The sequence below is a fragment of the Mercenaria mercenaria genome, chromosome 9, assembly GCF_021730395.1.
Source record: "Mercenaria mercenaria strain notata chromosome 9, MADL_Memer_1, whole genome shotgun sequence".
In the NCBI taxonomy this organism is placed as follows: Eukaryota; Metazoa; Mollusca; class Bivalvia; order Venerida; family Veneridae; genus Mercenaria; species Mercenaria mercenaria.
Genome location: NC_069369.1, coordinates 5,590,558 through 5,612,320, shown reverse-complemented (window position 1 = coordinate 5,612,320; position 21,763 = coordinate 5,590,558). Strand labels below are relative to the sequence as shown.

The 21,763-nt window shown below is 35.6% G+C and overlaps 2 protein-coding genes across 2 annotated transcripts in view; one reads left to right on the top strand and one right to left on the bottom strand.

Moving 5' to 3' along the window:
* Nucleotides 1–1,750: 1,750 nt before the first annotated feature.
* Nucleotides 1,751–3,896, bottom strand: LOC123547703 (E3 SUMO-protein ligase ZBED1-like). The gene is made up of 2 exons (XM_045334965.2): nt 3,759–3,896; nt 1,751–3,492 (listed from the first exon to the last, which is right to left on the bottom strand). The coding sequence occupies exons 1-2, from the start codon at nt 3,762–3,764 to the stop codon at nt 3,031–3,033; spliced, it is 468 nt and encodes a 155-aa protein (XP_045190900.1). The 5' UTR covers nt 3,765–3,896; the 3' UTR covers nt 1,751–3,030.
* A 5,344-nt stretch (nt 3,897–9,240) lies between these two features.
* Nucleotides 9,241–21,763, top strand: part of LOC123547663 (uncharacterized) — a 149,077-nt gene continuing 136,554 nt past the window's right edge. Inside the window, exon 1 of the mRNA XM_053550737.1 lies at nt 9,241–9,425. The gene's annotated coding sequence lies outside the window, so the exon portion shown is untranslated. The remainder of the gene's footprint in view (nt 9,426–21,763) is intronic.

Here is a 21,763-nt window from a genome sequence, read left to right as displayed (position 1 = left end):
GCCATAGTAGCAAGAGTTTCTAGGATTTTAACATGTTCTGACTACTCTGGTCAGCCAGAGTATCCGGAATAGCCCGAGTCACCAGGATTTCGTTTGCTCTGGTTACTTTGGCTGGCCAGAGCAGCCAGAGTTTCTAGGATTTTAACATGTTTTTGCTAGTGTAGCCAGAGTAACCTGGTCCCATGTTCACAAAAGTTTTTCAGTCTTAGCTGAATCTGATTATGAAATCTAATAATTGAGCCTTGCCATGAGAAAACAAACATAGTGGCTTTGCAACCGGCATGGATCTAGACCAGCTTGCGCATCCGCACAGTCTGGTCGGGATCCATGATGTTCGCTTTTAAAGCGTATTGGACTTGGAGAAACTGTTAGCGAACAGCACGGATCCTGACCAGCCTGCGCGGATGCGCAGGCTGGTCTGGATCCATTCTGGACTCAAACCCACTATGTTGGTTTTCTCGTGGCGCGACTGATATGTCATTTCTATCTAAATAGCATGTTTAAAACTGAATTTCAAGTTAATAACTATTTTCAAGTGGCTATTTAGAGTAGCCATAGTAGCCAGCACTCTGATCACTATGGCTGGCCAAAGTAGCCAGAGTTCAGCCAGAGTTTAGTCAGAGTAGCCAGAGTTCAGCCAGAGTAGCCAGAATTCTGGTTACTCTGGGTGGCCAGAATAGCCGAGTAACCAGGATGTCAATTGCTCTGGCTACTTTGGCTAGCCAGAACAGCCAGAATTTCCGAGATGTCCATTGGTTCTAGCTACCCTGGCTAGCCAGAATAGCCAGAGAAAATATTGTAATACCTATTGCGAAATGACCCTTTTGGTACTCCCATGTTTGATTTTTTAGTGTTTTATATGTATCAAGTGTAGCATCGTACCATCGTGCATCGCGGTTTAGTATTAAATAAAAAGTCACGATTGTCCAAACGGAACGCCGTACATAACAGTGTGAAAATGGTGAAAAGTCAATTTACAATGCTGAACAAAATTGATAGGCAAGACTAAGTCAGATTAAATGATATTTAATAGTTACCATTATATATTGAATTACCCTCATACATTATACTTGAATTTTTTTAGCTCGTGTCACTGTGTAACAAGGTGAGGTTTTGTGATCTACTTTTGTCTTGTCTATCAGATTGAGTCAGGCTCTTTGACTGAACTAAGTAGTTATTCCATTTTATATTGTAAAACCTTAAAAATCTTCTCAAGTATCACAAGACCCAGAGCTTACATATTTTGCAAGAAGCATTGGCAAGTACATCTCTTTCAAATTTGTTCAAATGATGGACTCCGGTGTCATATTGGATCTGCGTTGGGGTTTTAAGTTTCACATAGAGTAATATATTAAATCCTATAAAAATATTCTTATTTTCCTTTAGGCCCAGACTATATATATTTTGCATGTAGCATGGCATAGCGGGTGCCTCTCTTAAAATTGAGCAATTCATGTCCCCTGATGTCAAAATCAGACCTGAGGTCAATTACTTCGAATTGTTATTTTCTGAAAGTAATTAATAAAATTACAGTTACATTCTCCAGATGTAATTAATTACAATTCAATTACAAAACAAACATATAAAGTATGTTAGTTTATTGCAGGTTCACCAGCTACTACCTTGCTGCTTCAGTAATGATACACACAAAACAGATGCATGTAATAGAACACTACAGATTTCATTACATATACTAGTATTACAAGTTATATACATGTAGTACAGTTGGTACACAGAATAATGTTAGATACATCTGACAGAAATGTCACTCTCTAGGGATACTTCATCTCAACAACAGTCATTCTATCGCCTTATAGCACTTAAGAAACATCAGGGCTTCAAAGTTTTCATCATTCAGAGAGCATCTCTCTGCACGAATATTGTTTCCACCAATAGAAAATAGTCTTTCCACTGGAGCAGAAGAGGCAGGAAGGGTCAGATAAGTCTGTGCTAACTTTGACAAAGCAGAGTATTTTTCAGAATTTGGTTCCCAGTAATGAAGAGGATCTGAAGCAGTGTCCAGTTAATCTTCTGCCAGATACATGTCAGTCTCACTTATACTCCCAGATATATGTCTCTCCTTTCTATGTGTTCTAGGCAAAAAGCTAAAATACCCACTGGTTTTGGAACTTTTTCAGGTGGTGACTTGTGTTCAGTGCTTGGTAAAACCACTGTGCTGCACCTTATTTTCAACAGTGCAATGTGTTGATCTCTGTCATAGTCAGACTCACACCATGCTAACTTAAACCGTGGATCCAAAATTGAAGCCATGCAATAATCTTCATTTTCTTCATACTTAGACAGGCGTTTGTCAAGTGAAGCCTTAAGTGTAGTAACCATGTTTGTATTGTAAGTACTAGCCATTGCTTTCATCTGAGCTTTTAGTGAAATACATAGTGGTACAGCCAAACTGGCACTAACACTTCTTTCTCGATGAACTTCTAACGTAGCCTCTTCAAATGGCTAGAGAATTTGACAAACTTCACCCAGAAGTTTTCTTTCATAGGAAGACAGTTTCTGTGGACAATCAAGTGAGCTAAGTTTATCCTCCGGCACTGCCAAAACTGACTGAATCATATATAACTGTGAGTTCCACCTTGTACAATTAGCAGCTTGTAAGCGTTTCTCATCTTCAAGATACTCTGGTGCCAAAACAGATTTTCTAACATAGCTGACAATTGTAGAAGCCTTTGAAATAAGCTGCTTCAAATGATTTCCACACTGGGCAAGACCATCTTTTACAACAAGTTGTAAGGAATGAGCAAAACAGCTGCAATGCTTTGGAAAGTTATCAAAAGTATCTGTTTCAGTTTCACAGCTTTCAGTTTCATCACATAGACTCTCAACTGCTTTTAAATTATCATCCTCATCAGATGTTTGTGATTCATCAAAGCCTGGAAGTGGACAGTTAAATGCTTTGAACATATTAGCTGCATTGTCTGTTACAATATTTGATACTTTGTGCCCAATTTCAAAGCATGCGATGGTTTCTTCGTACTCTTGACGTATCTTTTCACCTGTGTGTCTGCCTTAAAACCTAGAACAAGCCAGCATTACAGATTTTAACTGCCATTCCTGTATGAAATGTCCAGTAACTCCCAGAAAAGCTCTCATTTGTCTATTTGTCCATAGGTCTAGCGTCAAGCATACACTCTGCGCAGATTTCAACTGAAACTTGATATCATTTTTTAATTCTGCACATTTTCCATGAATAAGTTTACTTGTCAAATGCTTACGAATTGGAACCTGATATTTTGGATCTGCCTTCTCCATGAGATTCTTAAAGTACTGACTGTCCACAACTGACAAAGGAACAAGGTCACCAGCAATATAAGATACCAGCGCATTGGTTATCAAGGTCTGACGTGGATCTGATGCAGAATATTTAGTTTTTCCTTTTAGGTATTCAGTCACAGGTGTTTGGTCTGAGGCAGCTATTTCCTGTTTTGCTTTATTTCCAACAACATCTAGCAGGATATCACGACGTTTTCTCTAAAATAAAAGAAAGTTCAGGATATGAGCATATCATATATTCACATTAGTACATTTTACATACTGCTTCAAACATAAATTTGCCCAAAACAAAAAAAATCTTAGACAAGATGTTTTAAGGAATTAAGTATATGTATTGTTTAATAAAATGGGTAACAGATTACAGGAAAACCAACTCCTGTAATCAGAAAACAACATAAAAACAGAGTTTTGGATATCTGATTTCAAAATACCATTCTAATTATAGGTATTTAAACTTCACTTACCCGCATGTGTGTAAGAAAGTTTGATGTCACATTTATGCTGCCACTAATCTCACTAGAGCAGTGCTTGCATTTGGCTTTAATTTTTTTGGACAGCTTGTTTTTATCCGATGGTAAAATGAAATGTTTTAGACTATTAGAATCCATGCTTCTTGATGGACAAGCTTTGATATAATACAGTGGTGGAATTTGGCTTGTCAATGTGATTTGACAAAGAATCACCAACAGAATTCACTCAATTTCAAGGTTGACTGTACAATTTAATTTTAGACAACATTTGTTCATATTATAAGGGTATGTTTTGCCATGAACTGAATTTCATTATTATAGCCTTATAGGTATAATTGTTGAACAAAGAAACATAATAGACTAAGTGAACAATAGATAACTGTATAGTGCAGTTACAACCATGCAAAGGAGGAGAAGGGAGTGGAGATCAAGCCCTAAGTTTAAAGCTAGACCTTCATTGATATTTTTAGTTCATTCAGTATTGGTATATCTGTTAAAAAAGCAAAAAGGAGATTAAAGTATCTGACCATTATATTATACAACAACTACTGCTTTAAATTGTACACAGTAACTGTCTTCAATTCTATTCTGGTGAAAATGATCTTGAAAATATCTTAAGGTTATGTCAATTAAAAATTGCATGGTCATTGAAGCACATACATAATCTCACACCTTTTGTACTCTGCTCGATTATCCAAACAATGGATTAATATAACTGACTGGACAATAAAATGACTGCAGATCAATTGTTAGAAATACCCGCATCAGAAATATTTTTAAATGCCCACCCAATTCATAGTTTCAACTGAAATGCTTTATGTGAATTTCTAGATGTAATTGAATTGTAATTGTATTGTAATTGCTAATTACAGACATATATATGATGTAATTAATTAAATTACAATTACATGTAATTAAAAAATATTATCAATTACCAATTACATTGAATTACTCGAGCCATTGTAATTAAATTACAATTAATAACAATTACGTTTTCAATTACCCCAGGTCTAGTCAAAATTGCCCCCGCTTGTGCTAATGAGCTTGCAAAGTCTTACAGGAAAATCTTTTAAAATCTTCACAAAAGAATTGCAATGACAAGAGTTAAGATATTTCACATGTTCAAATCAATACCCCAGAGTGCAAATGGTTCCTATATAAGTTTTATATAGAAAAAACACATGATATACTACATAGCAAAAATCTTTTTCAGAGCCACAAGGGTAAGAGCTGAAATATTTTGCATGTAAATTAGCAAAATTTATAATGGAGTTCTTTCAAATTTGATTGATTCACCACCCCCAGGGCAATATTAGTCTCTCTGTGTGGATTATCAATGTACTTCTAATCTTATACAATATAAGTTTAAAATTTCCAGAATGCCCAGAATTTAGAGTTAACAATTACAAGTTGTGAATTTTTACTATAAGTGTCATAACCCACAAGGTCCAGGTAAGCGATTCAGGACCTTATTCAGGGCCATATGGGCCCTCTTGTTCATATTGGTATCATAAACAATTGCAGTGAATTCCATATAACTTTGAGTGTAAAAATAAAGAATATTTATTTGAAGGCTTCTGGCTTTGTATTTATTTAACTTCAGTGTTTGCCTTGAATTTGTACCAAATAAATTAACTTGAAGACATAATATAATATAAAGAAATTGGAGAACAAATTTTTCATACTTTTCAAACAGTAACAAACTCCTGAAATTTGCATTTTAAAGTTGTGGAAGTTGACGAAATGTTGACATGTGAAAACATACATTTAAAGCGGCTTAATAACGGTATTTCATCTAAACCCTTGGGAAAAGGTAGGTACCTGTGACATGCCAATCAAAACGCAAAATGCCATTCAAAAATTGAGTGTGGTCACCTTATGCCATCAGACAATCAACATTCAATGTTGTATTAACTCGGTATTACTTGTGTACGTGTATGAAACGATATTGACTGTGTTTGGATTAAACAGCTATAGGATGCTAACTGATAAGTAAGACAATTCTTTAAAGTCCGTTTGATGAATCACTTGATACATGAAACACTAAAAAAACCTGAGGGTACAAAAAAAGAGTCGTTTCGCAACATGTTAAAGCCCAAGAAACTCTGGCTACTCTGGCAGAAGTTCGTTTTATGAATCACTTGATACATAAAACACAAAAAAATCAACCTTGAGAGAACCAAAAAAGTCAACAATCTTCTCACACCTTTCCAATATAGCTTCCGTTCCAAACATCTGGAAACAAACAGGTCTCATTGTAATGGATTTCTCGAAAGCTTTCGACAAGATCGATCATCAACTCCTTCTCTATAAAATCTTGAAACTTGTGTCTACAGAATCTCTCTATCCTGGATTCAATCTTTCCTTAGTAACCGTTCTCAATCTGTAGTAGTTGAAGGCCCCCACTCTTTACCAGTTCTATCAGGGGGTTCCTCAAGGTTCAGTGTTGGGTCCTTGTCTCTTCCTTTGTATTATCAATGACCTTCCTGACTCTGTTAAAGGTAGAATACGCTTATTTACTGATGGCACTATCATATACCTCAACATAGACTCGTTAATAGACTCTTACACAGTTAAAGATGATTTGACAGAATTAGAAGAATGGGAACGTAATTGGTCTATGGAATTCAATCCTGATAAATGCGAAGTAATAGGAATCTCAAAAACAAGAGAGAAAAATATCATCTTTTCATATAAATTACTTAATCAAGAACTAAAAACTACAGGAAATGCTAAATATCTTGGGATTACTATTAGTGATGTCTTAACATGGAAACACATATTGAAATTACATCTTCAAAAGCTAGTAACACTCTCAGATTTATAAAAATAATATGCACAATGTAATAACAATAATATTAAAGAAACTGCCTAAAACATACGTTCGCCCACAATTAGAATACTGTAACACCATATTGCATCCATTGCAAAAAAACTTAGTATATGAGATTATTATCTTTATTATATTATTATCATCATCATTGTTTTTTGTTGAGCGCCCATTTAATATAAAATATACGTTCAAGGGCTCTTAACAATTAAACATGTGACATATCGCAGATATGTAGGAAAATCACAAAAACATGGCATATGCAATATTAAAACTGAAACTGAATGATTTGATTAATGGTTATTTGTACAACATTATTCGGGATACATGTATTCTTCTATGTTCTAGTGTCTGCCATTTAAATTTCAAGCATTGATGTTACGCTGCTTTGGTATGAGTAGCCAGAACATGTTAAAATCCTAATAAAGTCTTATTACTCTGGCTGAACTCTGCCTTCTCTGGCCAGCCAGAGTAACCAGAGTTCTGGCTACTATGGCTACTATAAATAGCCAATTGAAAATAGTTATTACCTTGAAATTCAGTTTTAAACATGCTATTTAGAAAGAAATAACATATTAAGTTTCAAGATCGAATTCAGCTAAGACTGAAAATGTTTTGCGAACACGGGACCTGGTTACTCTGGCTACTCTGGCTGACCAGAGTAGCCAGAACATGTTAAAACTCTAGAAACTCTGGCTACTTTGGCCAGCCAGAGTAACCAGAGCTATTTTAATTAACCACTTGAAAATAGTTATTAACTTGAAATTCAGTTTTAAATATGCTATTTACATAGAAATGACATATTAAGTTTCATAATCAAACTCAGGTTCGACTGATTTTGCGAACACGGGACCTGGTTACTCTGGCTACTCAGGCTACTCTGGCTGACCAGAGTAGCCAGAACATGTCAAAATCCTAGAAACTCTGGCTACTCTGGCCGAACTCTGGCTACTCTATTAGAAACAGGCAGAGTAACAAGAGCAAATGATATCCTGGTGACTCGGGCTACTGTGGCTACTTTGGCTGACCATAGTAGCCAGAACATGTTAAAAATCTAGAAACTCTGCCTACTCTGGTTGAATTCTGGCTACTCTGGCCAGCCAGAGTAACCAGAGTTCTGGATACTGGATGAACTCTGGCTACTCTTGCTGAACTCTGGCTACTCTGGCTGAACTCTGGCTACTCTGGCCAGCCAGAGTAACCAGAGTTATGACTTCTCTGGCTGAACTCTGGCTACTCTGGCTGAACTCTTGCTACTCTGGCTAGCCAGAGTAACCAGAGCTCTGACTTCTCTGGCTACTCTGGCTAAACTCTGGCTACTCTGGCTAAACTCTGGCTGAACGCTGGCTGCTCTGGCTGCTCTGGCTAATTTCACGCACATTAAATTCTGTGGGTATTTATAAAGCAAATTCAGAAGATGTTACAAACGTCAAACTATTATGCTTCCTTTAAAAATGGTTAATTGATTAAGTAGTTTGGTTTTAAATTTTAAACAGGGAGTCTTTGATGGGTAAAATTACACAGAATGAAGTATTACAGTTAGTATGATTCAAACACTACAGATTTAAATATCACTCATACATACAAAGTAGAAATCCATCCTACATTAAAGAGAAAATGGATTGGAAGAAAAACTGAAAAGCCGTATCTGGCAAAAAAAAAAAGGATAAGTGTATTGTGACCAAGTTCAAATTTGATCGACATGTATTCTCTTACCATAATCTGCTATAAATGAAACGAATGTAATCGATGTAAGTTGGAATAGTCATCAGTAAAATTTTAAAGAAGTGTAATAACTGACCAAAAATTTGTGGACTCGTGCCAAATTACATTCACATCTTATTTCATCTGAAAACCCTCATACAGAGTAAAATCTATCCCAAGGAAACCTTCTGATAAATAATGTTTTAAATTAGCCAATTTTAGAGCTATAAAAATAAATAATTATACTTCTTTGAATCAGTCATCGATTGATATAATGATTTTTTTTATGTGCAAATGAGCATAAAAATTCGTAAGAGCTATAAAAATAAATAATTATACTTCTTTGATTCAGCCATCGATTGATATAATGAGATTTTTTTATTTTTGTGTGCAAATGAGCATAAAAATTTGTTCTAAAATGAATGGCATAGCTATTCCAGAAAAGGCGTTGTTTCAGGTTAGTAAGTGTCCGGTGCTTGAAAGACTTGAGTGGGCGAAAGCCCCGCTGGTTCGATTCCTGGCTACTCCCAACGTGGGTCCTTGGGCAAGGCACATTAAAAATCACGATTACCTTAGTAAATCCAGCTGCAAGTGGATACGAGCAAATTGCTGGATGTGAGGTATAATTGGTATTAACTGTTCTGAAAATGGGATCGCTCATAAGATCTAAAGAGCTTGCGTTCATTATTGGTGACTAAACGACGGTAAGGAGACAAGGAGAGAGTTTCAAATAAGCTTTCAGCTTCCTACTCAATCCTGTATGCTTTTTTTGATATATATATACATGTTGTAAATGAATTGTGATTAATAAAATATTGTTTAAACCAAACGACGGTAAATAAAATTTACTTGATTTGCTTACTTCGATTATAATAATGAACAATGTAAGAATCTATTCTGTATATAAGTCAAGCGCATCCGCTACAGCCGAGGTTTTCCGATTAATCGAAAATGGAAGTAGATTTCTGAAACTTTGCATGTTTCCGAAAATTATGCTGAAACTTCTGTCATTTTGATGAAAAAGCTGTAAAATACCACTAGGATGTAAAACCTGCATTCTTTTTCCTGGGTCATTTCATAGATAGTCGCTCACCAACATTGCACACACAGCATTGGTCTTGGAAAAAGTTAGCAGCTGTTTATTTTTGAAAAACTTTTTGACAGTTCAGTATACTGGGTATACCAATTACCGGGATATACATATTATGCACCTGTCAATATTTTGCCCGCCCGGGGGAGCGGCGGGCATACACGGGACTTTAGACAGAAGACCATTCCCGACAGGCGGGAATTTAACAAACATTTGATGTACCAACCAGGCTCTAGGGTGGGATTTAGACAAAAAAGGTTGTCCCTAGGGTAGGGATTTAGACAACAAAATTTTTGAAATGTCAAATTCCCGTGTCGGCCCGCCGCCCCCCCCTGGGCGGGCAAAATATTGACAGGTGCATTACCGTGAATGTCCTGTTTTGATACTAACATGAAAATTGCTTTACAATTTTTCTCTCATTATTCATGCTCAATGTGCTTAGATTTTTAGCAAAACTTTTTTTGAAAATTGGAGTGTCTTTCTTTTTATTTCTCACTGATCCCAGAATTTAAGGAATTTTGCTAAGGGACTGGTCATTATGGTTAATCTTTGCAATTTTTCTCCACAAATTTTCAATGACATAGCTTATTTCTGCCATATCTCTTTCATATTTAGTTTGGCCCATTGTAAAATAGAAATGCTGTCTTTGTCTTAGATCAATTTAACAACTTCTTTAGATTGAAAGTTAAAATTCACTGTAATAGGTATATGCAAGAAAATGCTAAAATTACCCACCTCTGTTCTTTGAATGACAGTAGTGGAACTTTTATCTGAGGTTCTGACGATTTTTTGGTCAAAAGTCTAAAGCTAAAATATAAATTAATTAAACAGAATAAAATTTATCTTTTAATACAATCATTTTGTTATAAATAGAGTCTACTGAATATAAGACTCACGGTATTATTGGTATACCCAGTATATAATTTTTAATTTACACAGATCTTAACAATGTCCGTCTGGGGAAAACCTGATAATGCACATTAATCTCAGAGCTATCCTCTTTTAGAAATTCAGTTCTTTCTTGGAATATCCTATCCTATGACAGTAATAATGTCAGATACAAGCTTCAAGCTTATGTTGTAACTTTTATATATAACCAACTTTAAATAAATGTTATCTTATCTTAAATCTTATCTTATAGGGAATTTTAAAGAATTTCACTGAAGGCCCTTTTTTAGAACTGAAAGTGGTCAAAATTAATATGAAAAAGGCAAAGCCTCAGAGCGAGCATAGCTTAAACGACAAAGAAACTATTCACTGCTCAAAATAATTCGTGAGAACCTATTCCCTTGAAAAGAAAAAAATTTAGTGTCATCATACCTGTAATGGCGAATATCATACGTTGCAAAATTTATGGAAAGCTAGTGTCACGGTGACGTCATTACCTATTTGCTGCGTTCATGTGGCTTTGTGCTTATTAATGACATTTTTTCCCATTTTCTGGCCAATGCTTGACCATTTAAAAAAAAAAATTTTTTTTTCTACCAACTGGAAATCTTTCTTGCATTATTTTTGAGTAGTCCAAAATAATTCGACGTTCAGATTGTTTTATATTTGTGACTGGCAATCTAAACATCAAAACTTTTGAAGGACCAAAATAATGAAAGATGAATCACAGTACACATTCGGGCCTTTTTTTCATCAACTTGGGAATGCCACCGACACCGGTGGAATTGGGAAAATGCTCTCGGAATTTGTCTTAATTGGGACAATTTGCAAATTACCAAAATCTACATAAATGTGTTTTTGTGTGAAATGTTAATGAATTGCGTTTCAGTAATTGTTCAGCAGTATTATAATTTACCTAACTATACATAAAAATTAGCAAAAACCCTAAAAGGTATGATCATTTGGGAATTTTCAATTCAACTTTGGGAAAAAACCATACTTTTTGCTGAGCTATTCCGAAGAATAGGGGAAAAAAAACCCTGACCTGTGAAGTTATGGTATCGCGCGCTATGGCGTCACACTGGTAAGTTTTGTGTACTGCAATACATCAGGCGTTGTGAAGTCCCGGGTATAGCATTGAAAACTGTATTTCTTCTTTAGTCAATTGCCCTTGCGTCGCCATTGACTCGCAAGATTTACAATTGATGCCCTTGGGCTTGAAATTTGGTATCAAAGTTTAATTGCAAATTTTCCCACAAACATAATGCAGGATAGGCAAACATCGATGTTAATTAGCTATACAGATAGTTTACAGCACAGTCCACATAAATCGACTGTTCATTTTTGTACAATATGCCCCTTTTGGGCATTGAAAATCTGTTAAAGTTTTGCATGCAGCTTAGATAACGTTTTTAAAAGCATATAATTTAAACTTATTTTTTTTTTAGATCAATTACAACCTCACTGGTCAAAGTCATACTCATGCACTGTTATTTGTAGCAAATTAATGCCCCTTAATAACAGAAATAATTGGTTGGTAAAATGATTTAAAACAGTATATCCCAATAATCAGAATATTTGAAATTCACATTGTTTCGTATTATAACTTTTGTGCACAGTCCCATACTCTGACATTTTCATATTTACCCAAATTTTTAGACAATCTTTTGCTTTAGAAAATGTCTGGTAAAGTGCGTGCCAAGTCATCACTATTTAAAGGAATATAGATTAAAACTATCTTTGCAAGCACAAACCCACCCACCTGGTCAATGTCGCATAACACTAAATGTTGAGCAAATATGCCCTTTAGACTGTAGAACATTTTGAGTTTAGTTTTAATACAATATACTCCCTAAAATATATGGACTTGAAATTGATTTGAACCCATGTGGTCTTGGGTTGATTTATTAAACTACTGATAGCGATCAAGTCCAACACTCGACTTCTATTTTGGCCAAATTTGCACTTTTTACTAAATAATTGGATTGAAGTTTTGATGCAGTACATAGCTATTACTAATAGGCCATTAGATTTGAAAATTATTTATTTCTTTTTCAGATCAAATTTATCGAACTCACTGGTTCGAGTGTCTAACCGATGTATTTTGCAAAAATTATCCCATGTTTTGACTCGCAATAGTTGGATAAAGTTTTACATGATGATAATATCTCCAAAACTAATGAGATTGTATCTGAAAAACTTTCTGTGACCTTCTGGGGTTTCGTAAAACTAAGTCAAAGCATGAAATTGAACATATATTTGTCCAAAATATTTTTATGACTTAAAAATCTATTGGAATTAACGGGTAAGATTTCTGCTTCGGGCAATATCTTCAATGTCGAGCTTGGCATTTGATAACGGACAGTTGTTCCCATGAGGATTAGCGCCTAAACCGGACAGGTAGATTAAGGAGAAAAAAAAAACCGAATGACTTTGTGGTAAATTTATGGTTTTATCGCTTGCACATATTGCGTACCATCATAAACGGATGTGTACAGTGCAAACACAGGGTCTCTGGTCTGAGCAGGTCACCTGGGTATGATACAGAAAGAAACTCCGAGATATTTCTTGCATGAATAGGACTTTGATGTCGCTTGGCAAATTTACTTTATGAGACGTCTCCGAGTTCGCAAGTTCATCACACAATGTCAAATAAAACCTGTGAACTTTTCATATTGAGGGATTTGATATACGGCACAAAGCACCATATAGCATGGACGAGTGCGCCAGCACCGTGTTAATGCTACTGAAGGTCAGTCACGCCACTAGAGCCAATACAAATAGCATACTTTGTTTCTAGACATTCCCTGCATGCATAGGTTTGTGTAATTGACAATGGTAAAGTTTATGATAAACATGCATGCCCCTTTGATTATCTGTTTGTACTATCATCTTATATTTAATTTTTTGATGCCTGAGGATACATTGAGCCATTTTCGTAGTACACTGCATAGTAAAATCAATTCATGAGGTTATTTTGGTCCAAAAAAATAAATCTTAAAACAAAATTATAATTGGTATGTTGAAATGAAATTTTACAAAGTTAACTTCCCTATTTTATATCAAAATTATTAAATGTTTTACTTTCGTTTTCATGATTTTGTCAACTTATTCGTGACCGGCCTCTTTCGGTAATTTTATTTATATCTTTTACCAAATATCTAAAGCTATTCTAAATAAAAATTGTTTCACCATATAAGCTGACCACTGATAGCAAGAAACATCTCCATCTACTTTTGCAAGATTTATGCCCTTGAAGAATAAAATCTTCAAGCATAACCCACCTTTAGGCAATGTGCAAATTAAGACAACTAAAATATGAATTGCTTAAGAAAATCTGTAATGACTGATGTCATTGTTTTAGATAGTCTGTGGGAGTTGCATTAATAACAATATAGCTTGACCCCTGAAAAGCTGATCTTGACTCTTGAAAATCTGATTTTGACCCTTGAAAATTTGGGCTGAAGAGTCAATGACTTTTGAGTTTCAGAACCTACCGAAAGCCCTGATACAGAGGTTTAAATCACCAGAAAATTCGTAATTTTGGATATTATTTGATAATTTTTACATAAATCAATGAGGAATTGAATCCCCTTTTGATACATGTAAGTTTTATTTGAATTTATGGCCAATTCGTGAAATAATCGGCTTTAAACTTGTAGCATGTAAAGTGTCGGCAGCGATGAAAATTTCATCGGAAATTGCTTCAGCTATTTTGGTCTTTCGAGTGTTTGACGCGAGTGGGGATATTGCCCATATGAAAAAATTATCTCAATGTTTCCTATGATCACGTCAAGTTAGTTGGACTATATTTTTGAGTGATGGATAATATTCAGCAAACAAATGAAGTTCTGTATTCACTGCGAACAAAGCATTTCCTGTGAGCACCTGTCCGCTAAGGTGCGCTTTTCGTAAAACAAAAGCAAAATCATGAAAATTGAAATTATTTCCATAACATAACTTTTTATACGCCCGTTTGAAAAATGGGACGTATTACGGGAATGCCCCTGGCGGGCGAGCGGCGTCCACAGACTTTGTCCGGAGCATATCTTCTACATGCATGGAGGGATTTTGATGAAACTTGGCACAGTTGTTCACCACCATGAGACGGAGTCTCATGCGCAAGAACCAGGTCCCTAGGTCTAAGGTCAAGGTCACACTTAGAGGTCAAAGAATACAAGAATGAAAAATTCAAGAATGACTTTGTCCGGAGCATAATTATCTTCTTCATGCATGGAAGGATTTTGATGTAGCTTGGCACAATTGTTCACCATCATGAAAGGGAGTGTCGTGTGCAAGAACCAGGTCTCTAGGTCTGAGGTCAAGGTCACACTTAGAGGTCAAAGGATACAAGAATGAAAACTTTGGCCGGAGCATATCTTCTTCATGCATGAAAGGACTTTGATGTAGCTTGGCACAATTGTTCATTATCATGAGACGGAGTGTCATGCGCAAGAACCAGGTCCTAAGGTCTAAGGTCAAGGTCACACTTAGAGGTCAAGGATACAAGAATGAAAACTTTGTCCAGAGCATTTCTTCTTCATGCATTGAGGGATTTTGATATAACTTGGCACAAATGTTCACAAGCATGAGACGGAGTGTCATGCACAAGAACCAGGTCCCTAGATCTAAGGTCAAGGTCACACTTAGAGGCCAAAGGTCAAATATAAGAATGACTTTGTCCGGAGCATTTCCTCTGCATGCATGGAGGGATTTTGATGTAATTTGGCACAATTGTACACCATCATGAGAAGGAGTGTCATGCACTGGTCCCTTCTTTTGAATTACTTCCCTTTGTTGTTACTATAAATAGCTTATATTGTAACTTTTTCATTACTAGCCGTAGGGAAAAATTGAGACCACTTTTCTGTAGTACAACATGCATGTTACATCCAATTCTGAGGTGTATTTTGAGCTATCTCTACCTGGTAAGGATTTTTGTATGGATTGCAATTTTGTTTTTGATTTTTTTTCTCTGTCTTTAAAGATTAACTTCCCTTAGTTGTTACTATAAATAACTTACATTGTAACTATTTTAGCTCATCTGATTTTTTGAAAAAAAATGATGAGTTATTGTCATCACTTGAGCGGTTGTCGGCGTCGGCGTCTGCGTCGGCGTTGCCTGGTTAAGTTTTATGTTTAGGTCAGCTTTTCTCCTAAACTATCAAAGCTATTGCTTTGAAACTTGGAATACTTGTTCACCATCATAAGCTGACCCTGTATAGCAAGAAACATAACTCCATCTTACTTTTTGCAAGATTTATGGCCCCTTTTGTACTTAGAAAATATCAGATTTCTTGGTTAAGTTTTATGTTTAGGTCAACTTTTCTCCTAAACTATCAAAGCTATTGCTTTGAAACTTGGAATACTTGTTCACCATCATAAGCAGACCCTGTACATCAAGAAACATAACTCCATCTTGCTTTTTGCAAGAATTATTGCCCCTTTTGGACTTAGAAAATCAGTTTTCTTGGTTAAGTTTTATGTTTAGGTCAGCTTTTATCCTAAACTATCAAAGCTATTGCTTTGAAACTTGCAACACTTGTGCACCATCATAAGCTGACCCTGTACAGCAAGAAACATAACTCCATCCTGCTTTTTGCAAGATTTATGGCCTCTTTTGGACTTAGAAAATATCAGATTTCTTGGTTAAGTTTTATGTTTAGGTCAACTTTTTCTCCTAAAATATCAAAGCTATTGCTTTGAAACTTGCAACACTTGTTCACCATCATAAGCTGACCCTGTACAGCAAGCAACATAACTCCATCCTGCTTTTTGCAATAATTATTGCCCCTTTTGGACTTAGAAAATCATTTTCTTGGTTGAGTATTATGTTTAAGGCAACTTTTCTCATAAACTATCAAAGCTATTGCTTTAAAACTTGCAACAGTTTTTCACAATCATAAGTGGACACTGTACATCAAGAAACATAACTCTATCCTGCTTTTTGCAAGAATGATGGCCCTTTTTAGACTTAGAAAATCATGGGTAGGACAATATTTCTATTATACAAAAAAAATCAGATGAGCGTCAGCACCCGCAAGGCGGTGCTCTTGTTATAACTGACCGTAGGGAAAAACCAAGACCACTTTTCTGTGGTACAACATTGATGTTACTTTCAAATTTTGGGTGTATTTTAAGGTATCTCTACCTGGTAAGGATTTTTTTGTGGACTTACAAAAATAAAAGAATTACAATAATTTTTTTTGTAAACACCTACAAAATTAAAATTCCATTTGCAAATACAGGTGCTAGTGTAAAGAAATTTGCTGTGACGGGCGTATATTGTGACATTCTGGCACTCTTGTTGAAAATAAAGACACCTAAATGAATATAGAGATTGTAACTCAAATATGAAATTAAAAAAAACAAAAGACAATTTTTTCCCGACTTTGACGGAAGTAGAAAAAAATGGCGGCCCCCTGACATCAATGAAGGTTTTTCAGCTACATCACTTTACCTCATTCGGCAGACTTTGTTATATACGCTTACACATTGCCGTAAGGCGGGCTACACGCTCCCATTTGCGCAATTGCTCCCGAGCTATGCTCGCTATTATCGTACAGTTACCTGAATCAGTGGGACACCAGAATCGGTGTATTTTGTTTAAGCATGTGCTTTGTTTGAACAGGGAGTTGTATAACATTGTATATTTTTGCACTGGTTGTCGGGGATATAAATTTGCAAAATTGTTAGAGAAAATGTCCATATACCTAATGTTAAACATTTATTTTTGACAGTCTGGACCCCTAAATAAAAATAGCTAGTTTAAATCCCTGGACGTGTGTAAACTTACTAACTATACCACAGCTATCAAACTACATAAAATTGTGTCTTAAACCAAAAAAACTTGTGATGATTTAAAATACCTTGTAAATTTTCATGAAATCATTACTTTTTACTACTGTAACAAAATCTCCACAACTTTATGCATTTTTTAACCGATAAAAATAATAATTTATATGAAGCAGTTTCAACATCTGCTGAATATAGTAAAATGATATTTTTTACCCAGAATACAGGGTATTCCAAAAATTTCATCTTCTTACATATTTTCCTTGTAGAAAATACTGTTTTGCCTCCATTTGTTTTATATATGGATGTTAATGAATTTTGTTTTTAGGCCAGAAATGGAAAGATTGCAGTTGAATAGTTGCATCTCATATGTATTCATTCAATTGAGGCAATGTATTAAACTATAAAGGATGTCATCATAAGTGTTATTTCTAGAGCCCAAAAAGGTCAGGGGGCTGCCAAGAAGGAGTAGGGTTTTGTTTTTAACAGGAAAGTTACGGTAGTTGCGCTTCCAGATGTTTATAGTTATGTATTCATAACATTTATGATAATTGCACACTTATTAAAGAATAAAGTGGTAAATGATATTTTCCCAAAATCAGCAGAAAAGAGTTTACAAATGAGTTTTTACATTACTTTTTACTTCTGGTCATAACATTCAAGCCTTTTTGTTAAAAATGTCACCAAAGATGTCAACTTATCCATGTGAATATGAAATAGTGGAGGCCTTAATATGTATATAAGCTTGGAACCATGCAACATGTTACAACATTTATGAAAAGGTCTGTTTCAGGTCACATTGTAAACTAATATTTATCAAAATTCATTTTATATTGATTAGGTCTTTTGCCAATATTTCATTAACAGAAAAGTGCTATAAAAAAAAAATATATCCAAAATGAACTATCCGGATACTGATACACTTTTGGAATGTCGTCTGAAAGTGTACTTGATGTATTAGGGTAAACCAGAGATAGTTCCTTAAATTTTGATGTTACTTATATATGTCATAAAAATAGTCAGCTGTTTGGAAGGAATTATGGAAAAATTGGGTGTAATTTGAATTGTGAACAGACATTCAAAACTTATTTTTGCTTTTGAAATTCATCAAATATGTGCATTTTCCAGTTGAAATTACGGTAGGATCAGACTGCATTGATATACACTTATTATTATATATTAAACAATGGTCTGATGTAAGGCTTGCATGAAGAAATAGTACAGGGCGCTTTTCACATGCTCAGTAATCAGCTGGCCGCTTACAGAGAATTTGTCAGGATTTGATGGTGGCCTGTGCGAGGCGTTACCAACGGTTAGGGAGGTAGTGTGCACCGCCTGACTATGGCTAATCTTTACCTTGGAAACTAGCACTTAATTGTTTCCCTGTATATTTTCGGGTGTGTATTTTTTGTAGTTTTTCTGTATATTTTTCACTGTATATACATTATATACTTAAGCATGGTGACGTACTATTTACACCTAGATCAAACACACACCACAAACATTCTGTCCACAAGTATAACTAAATTTGCACCGTTTGTCAGGCTTTATCACATGTACGCAGGTGTATATGATATACAAAATGTCGCAAGTATTTAAATACTTATGCTCGGCCAGCACAAGCTTCAACGAACAACCATTCAAAACCAAAAAATTAATCTGCAAAAACTCAGAGCAAAATATTCGAACAATACACCACCAAACTGCAGAAAATCAATGTATACACCTCTAAAACTCAAAAGAACCCATCAACACACAAATTCAAACAAACAACCAAATCAAATCAAAGGGTCAGTACTCTATCGATTAATTTTAACACTTCATGTATTCTCATCGACTATGTGCACTTGCCGTGACTTACTTTGCTGATCAAAAAATCGGCAAGGCATGTCTACAGGATAAAGGGAGGGATTTAGCAGAAGGTCAAAGGCAGGAGGGCGCATTTTAAGGGCAGCATGGCCGTAGTGAAAAAGGGCAGGGCGGGCACCCCACTGCGTCACTCTAGAAATAACACTTACCATCATTTGTACCTAATATGCTGTATACAAATGGCGGTCAAATATGGCCCCGCCCTGGTGGTCACATGGTTTATATGTACTTTATATATAGGGAAAAACTTTGAAAAACCTCTTGTCCAAAACCATAGGACCTAGGGCTTTGATATTTTGTATGTGACATCATCTAGTAGTCTTCTACTAAGGTTGTTCAAATTATCCCTTTAGGGTCAAATATGGCCCCGCCCTGGGGGTCACATGATTTACATAGACTTATATAGGGAAAAACTTTTAAAATCTTCTTGTCCAAACCACAATACCTAGGGCTTTGATATTTGTTATGTAGCATCATCTCATGGTTTCCTAGCAAGTTTGTTCAAATTATCCCCCTAGGGTCAAATATGGCCCCGCCCGGGGGTCGCATGGTTCATATAGACTTATATAGGGAAAAGCTTTTAAAATCTTCTTGTCAATAACCTACAACATTCAAATTTGGACCACATGTATAGTTTTGAGTGGCAAGATGAACATTGACATGAGTTGACCTTGATTTTGACCTAGTGACCTACTTTCACATTTCTGTAGCTACAGCCTTCAAATTTGGACCATATGCATAGTTTTGTGCAACGGAAAAGACTTTGACCTAGTGACCAACTTTCACATTTTTGAAGGTACAGGCTTCAAATTTGGACCACATGCATAGTTTTGTGTTCCGAAATGAAATTTTACCTTGATTTTTACCTAGTGACCTACTTTCACATTTCTCAAGCTACAGCCTTCAAATTTGGACCACATGCATAGTTTTGTGTACCGAAGAAAACTTTGACCTTGACATTAACCTAGTGACCTACTTTCACATTTTTGAAGGTACAGGCTTCAAATTTGGACCACATGCATAGTTTTGTGTTCCGAAATGAAATTTGACCTTGATTTTGACCTCGTGACCTACTTTCACATTTCTCAAGCTACAGCCTTCATATTTGGACCACATGCATAGTTTTGTGTTCCGAAATGAAATTTGACCTTGATTTTGACCTAGTGACCTACTTTCACATTTCTGTAGCTACAGCCTTCAAATTTGGACCACATGCATAGTTTTGTGTACCGAAAAAAAACTTTGACATTGACCTAGTGACCTACTTTCACATTTCTCAAGCTACAGCTTTCAAATTTGGACCACATGCAATTTTTGTGTACCGAAAAAAACTTTGACCTTGACATTGACCTAGTGACCTACTTTCACATTTTTGAAGATACAGGCTTCAAATTTGGGCCACATGCATAGTTTTGTGTTCCAAAATGAAATTTGACCTTGATTTTGACCTAGTGACCTATTCCACATTTCTCAATCTACAGCCTTCAGATTTGGACCACATGCTTAGTTTTGTGTACCGAAATGAACTTTGATCTTGAGATTGACCTAGTGACCTACTTCCGTATTTCTCAAGCTACAGGCTTCAAATTTGGACCACATGCATATTTTTATGTTCTGAATTGAAATTTGACATTGATTTTTGTCTAGTACCTACTTTCACATTTCTCTAGCTGCAGCCTCCAAATTTGAAGCACATGCATAGTTTTGTATACCGAAATGAACTTTGACCTTGAAATTGATCTTGTGACCTACTTTCACATTTCTCAAGCTATAGCTTTCAAATTCGGACCACATGCATGGACCACATGCACAATGATGTGTACTGAAATGAAATTTGACCTTGATTTTGACCTTGAGCTAGTCTTGAAATTTGGAACAATAAAAAATGGCTCAATGGTGGGCGCCAAGATCACTCTGTGATCTCTTGTACATGAATCCGCTTTGTGTCTCGTGATCGATAACCGCACTGTCAGCAACAAGAGTGTAATGGCTGACATGTATATACAGCGAGGTAGCCAAATAAAACATAATTATTATAGTGTTTACGCTCTATTAACATGTTTTACTGCTTTGTTTAAACCATAGAATGATTCAGTTTATTTTATTTTTTTATGATTTCATTAAGTATATTGCCTGATCGTGTTTTTACCTAAATCTATTTTCATCACAAGAAAGGTCTTTACTGGTTTTGATGTAAAGGGAGGGATTCTCAGAATCAGTTCTGTTGTCAAATTATTTGGACTATTCATTAGCGATAAATGTTCAGTAAAAACCTGTAAACCTCTTAAATACACATCTCCTCAATTTCCTCATGCATGTTAACAGCATATACAAGTAAACATGTGGCTTACAACGAATGCCAGCTGGGCTTCTGGAAACTGCATGTTTTTTATGTGTGATTTTCTTAACATGGCTCTGTCCACTGTAATGCTACTAGTAAAGATATACAATAGACCCAGGCAGGGTTTGCGACTACCTGCCTAGGGTGGGTAAACTTGCCCGGGAAAAACCAGGGTTGGGCAATACTCCTAAAAATGAATGAAGTGGGCAATTCTGCGCAATAAGAAGTTTTTCTTTCCCCCCCCCCCCCCACCCCCAATTCTGAATTTAAAATTCCCAAATGAGTGTTACCTTTCGGGGTTTTTGCTGATTTAAAATAGTTTTGTTAATTTGATTGTATGTTTTTGTTATTAAAACAATAGTTATACTGTTGAACAATTATTATTAATTAATTAATGCAATCCACTAATATTTTACACCTGAAATATCTTTATACCGTCATAGACTTTGGTAATTTGCAAATTTTCCCAATTAAGACAATTT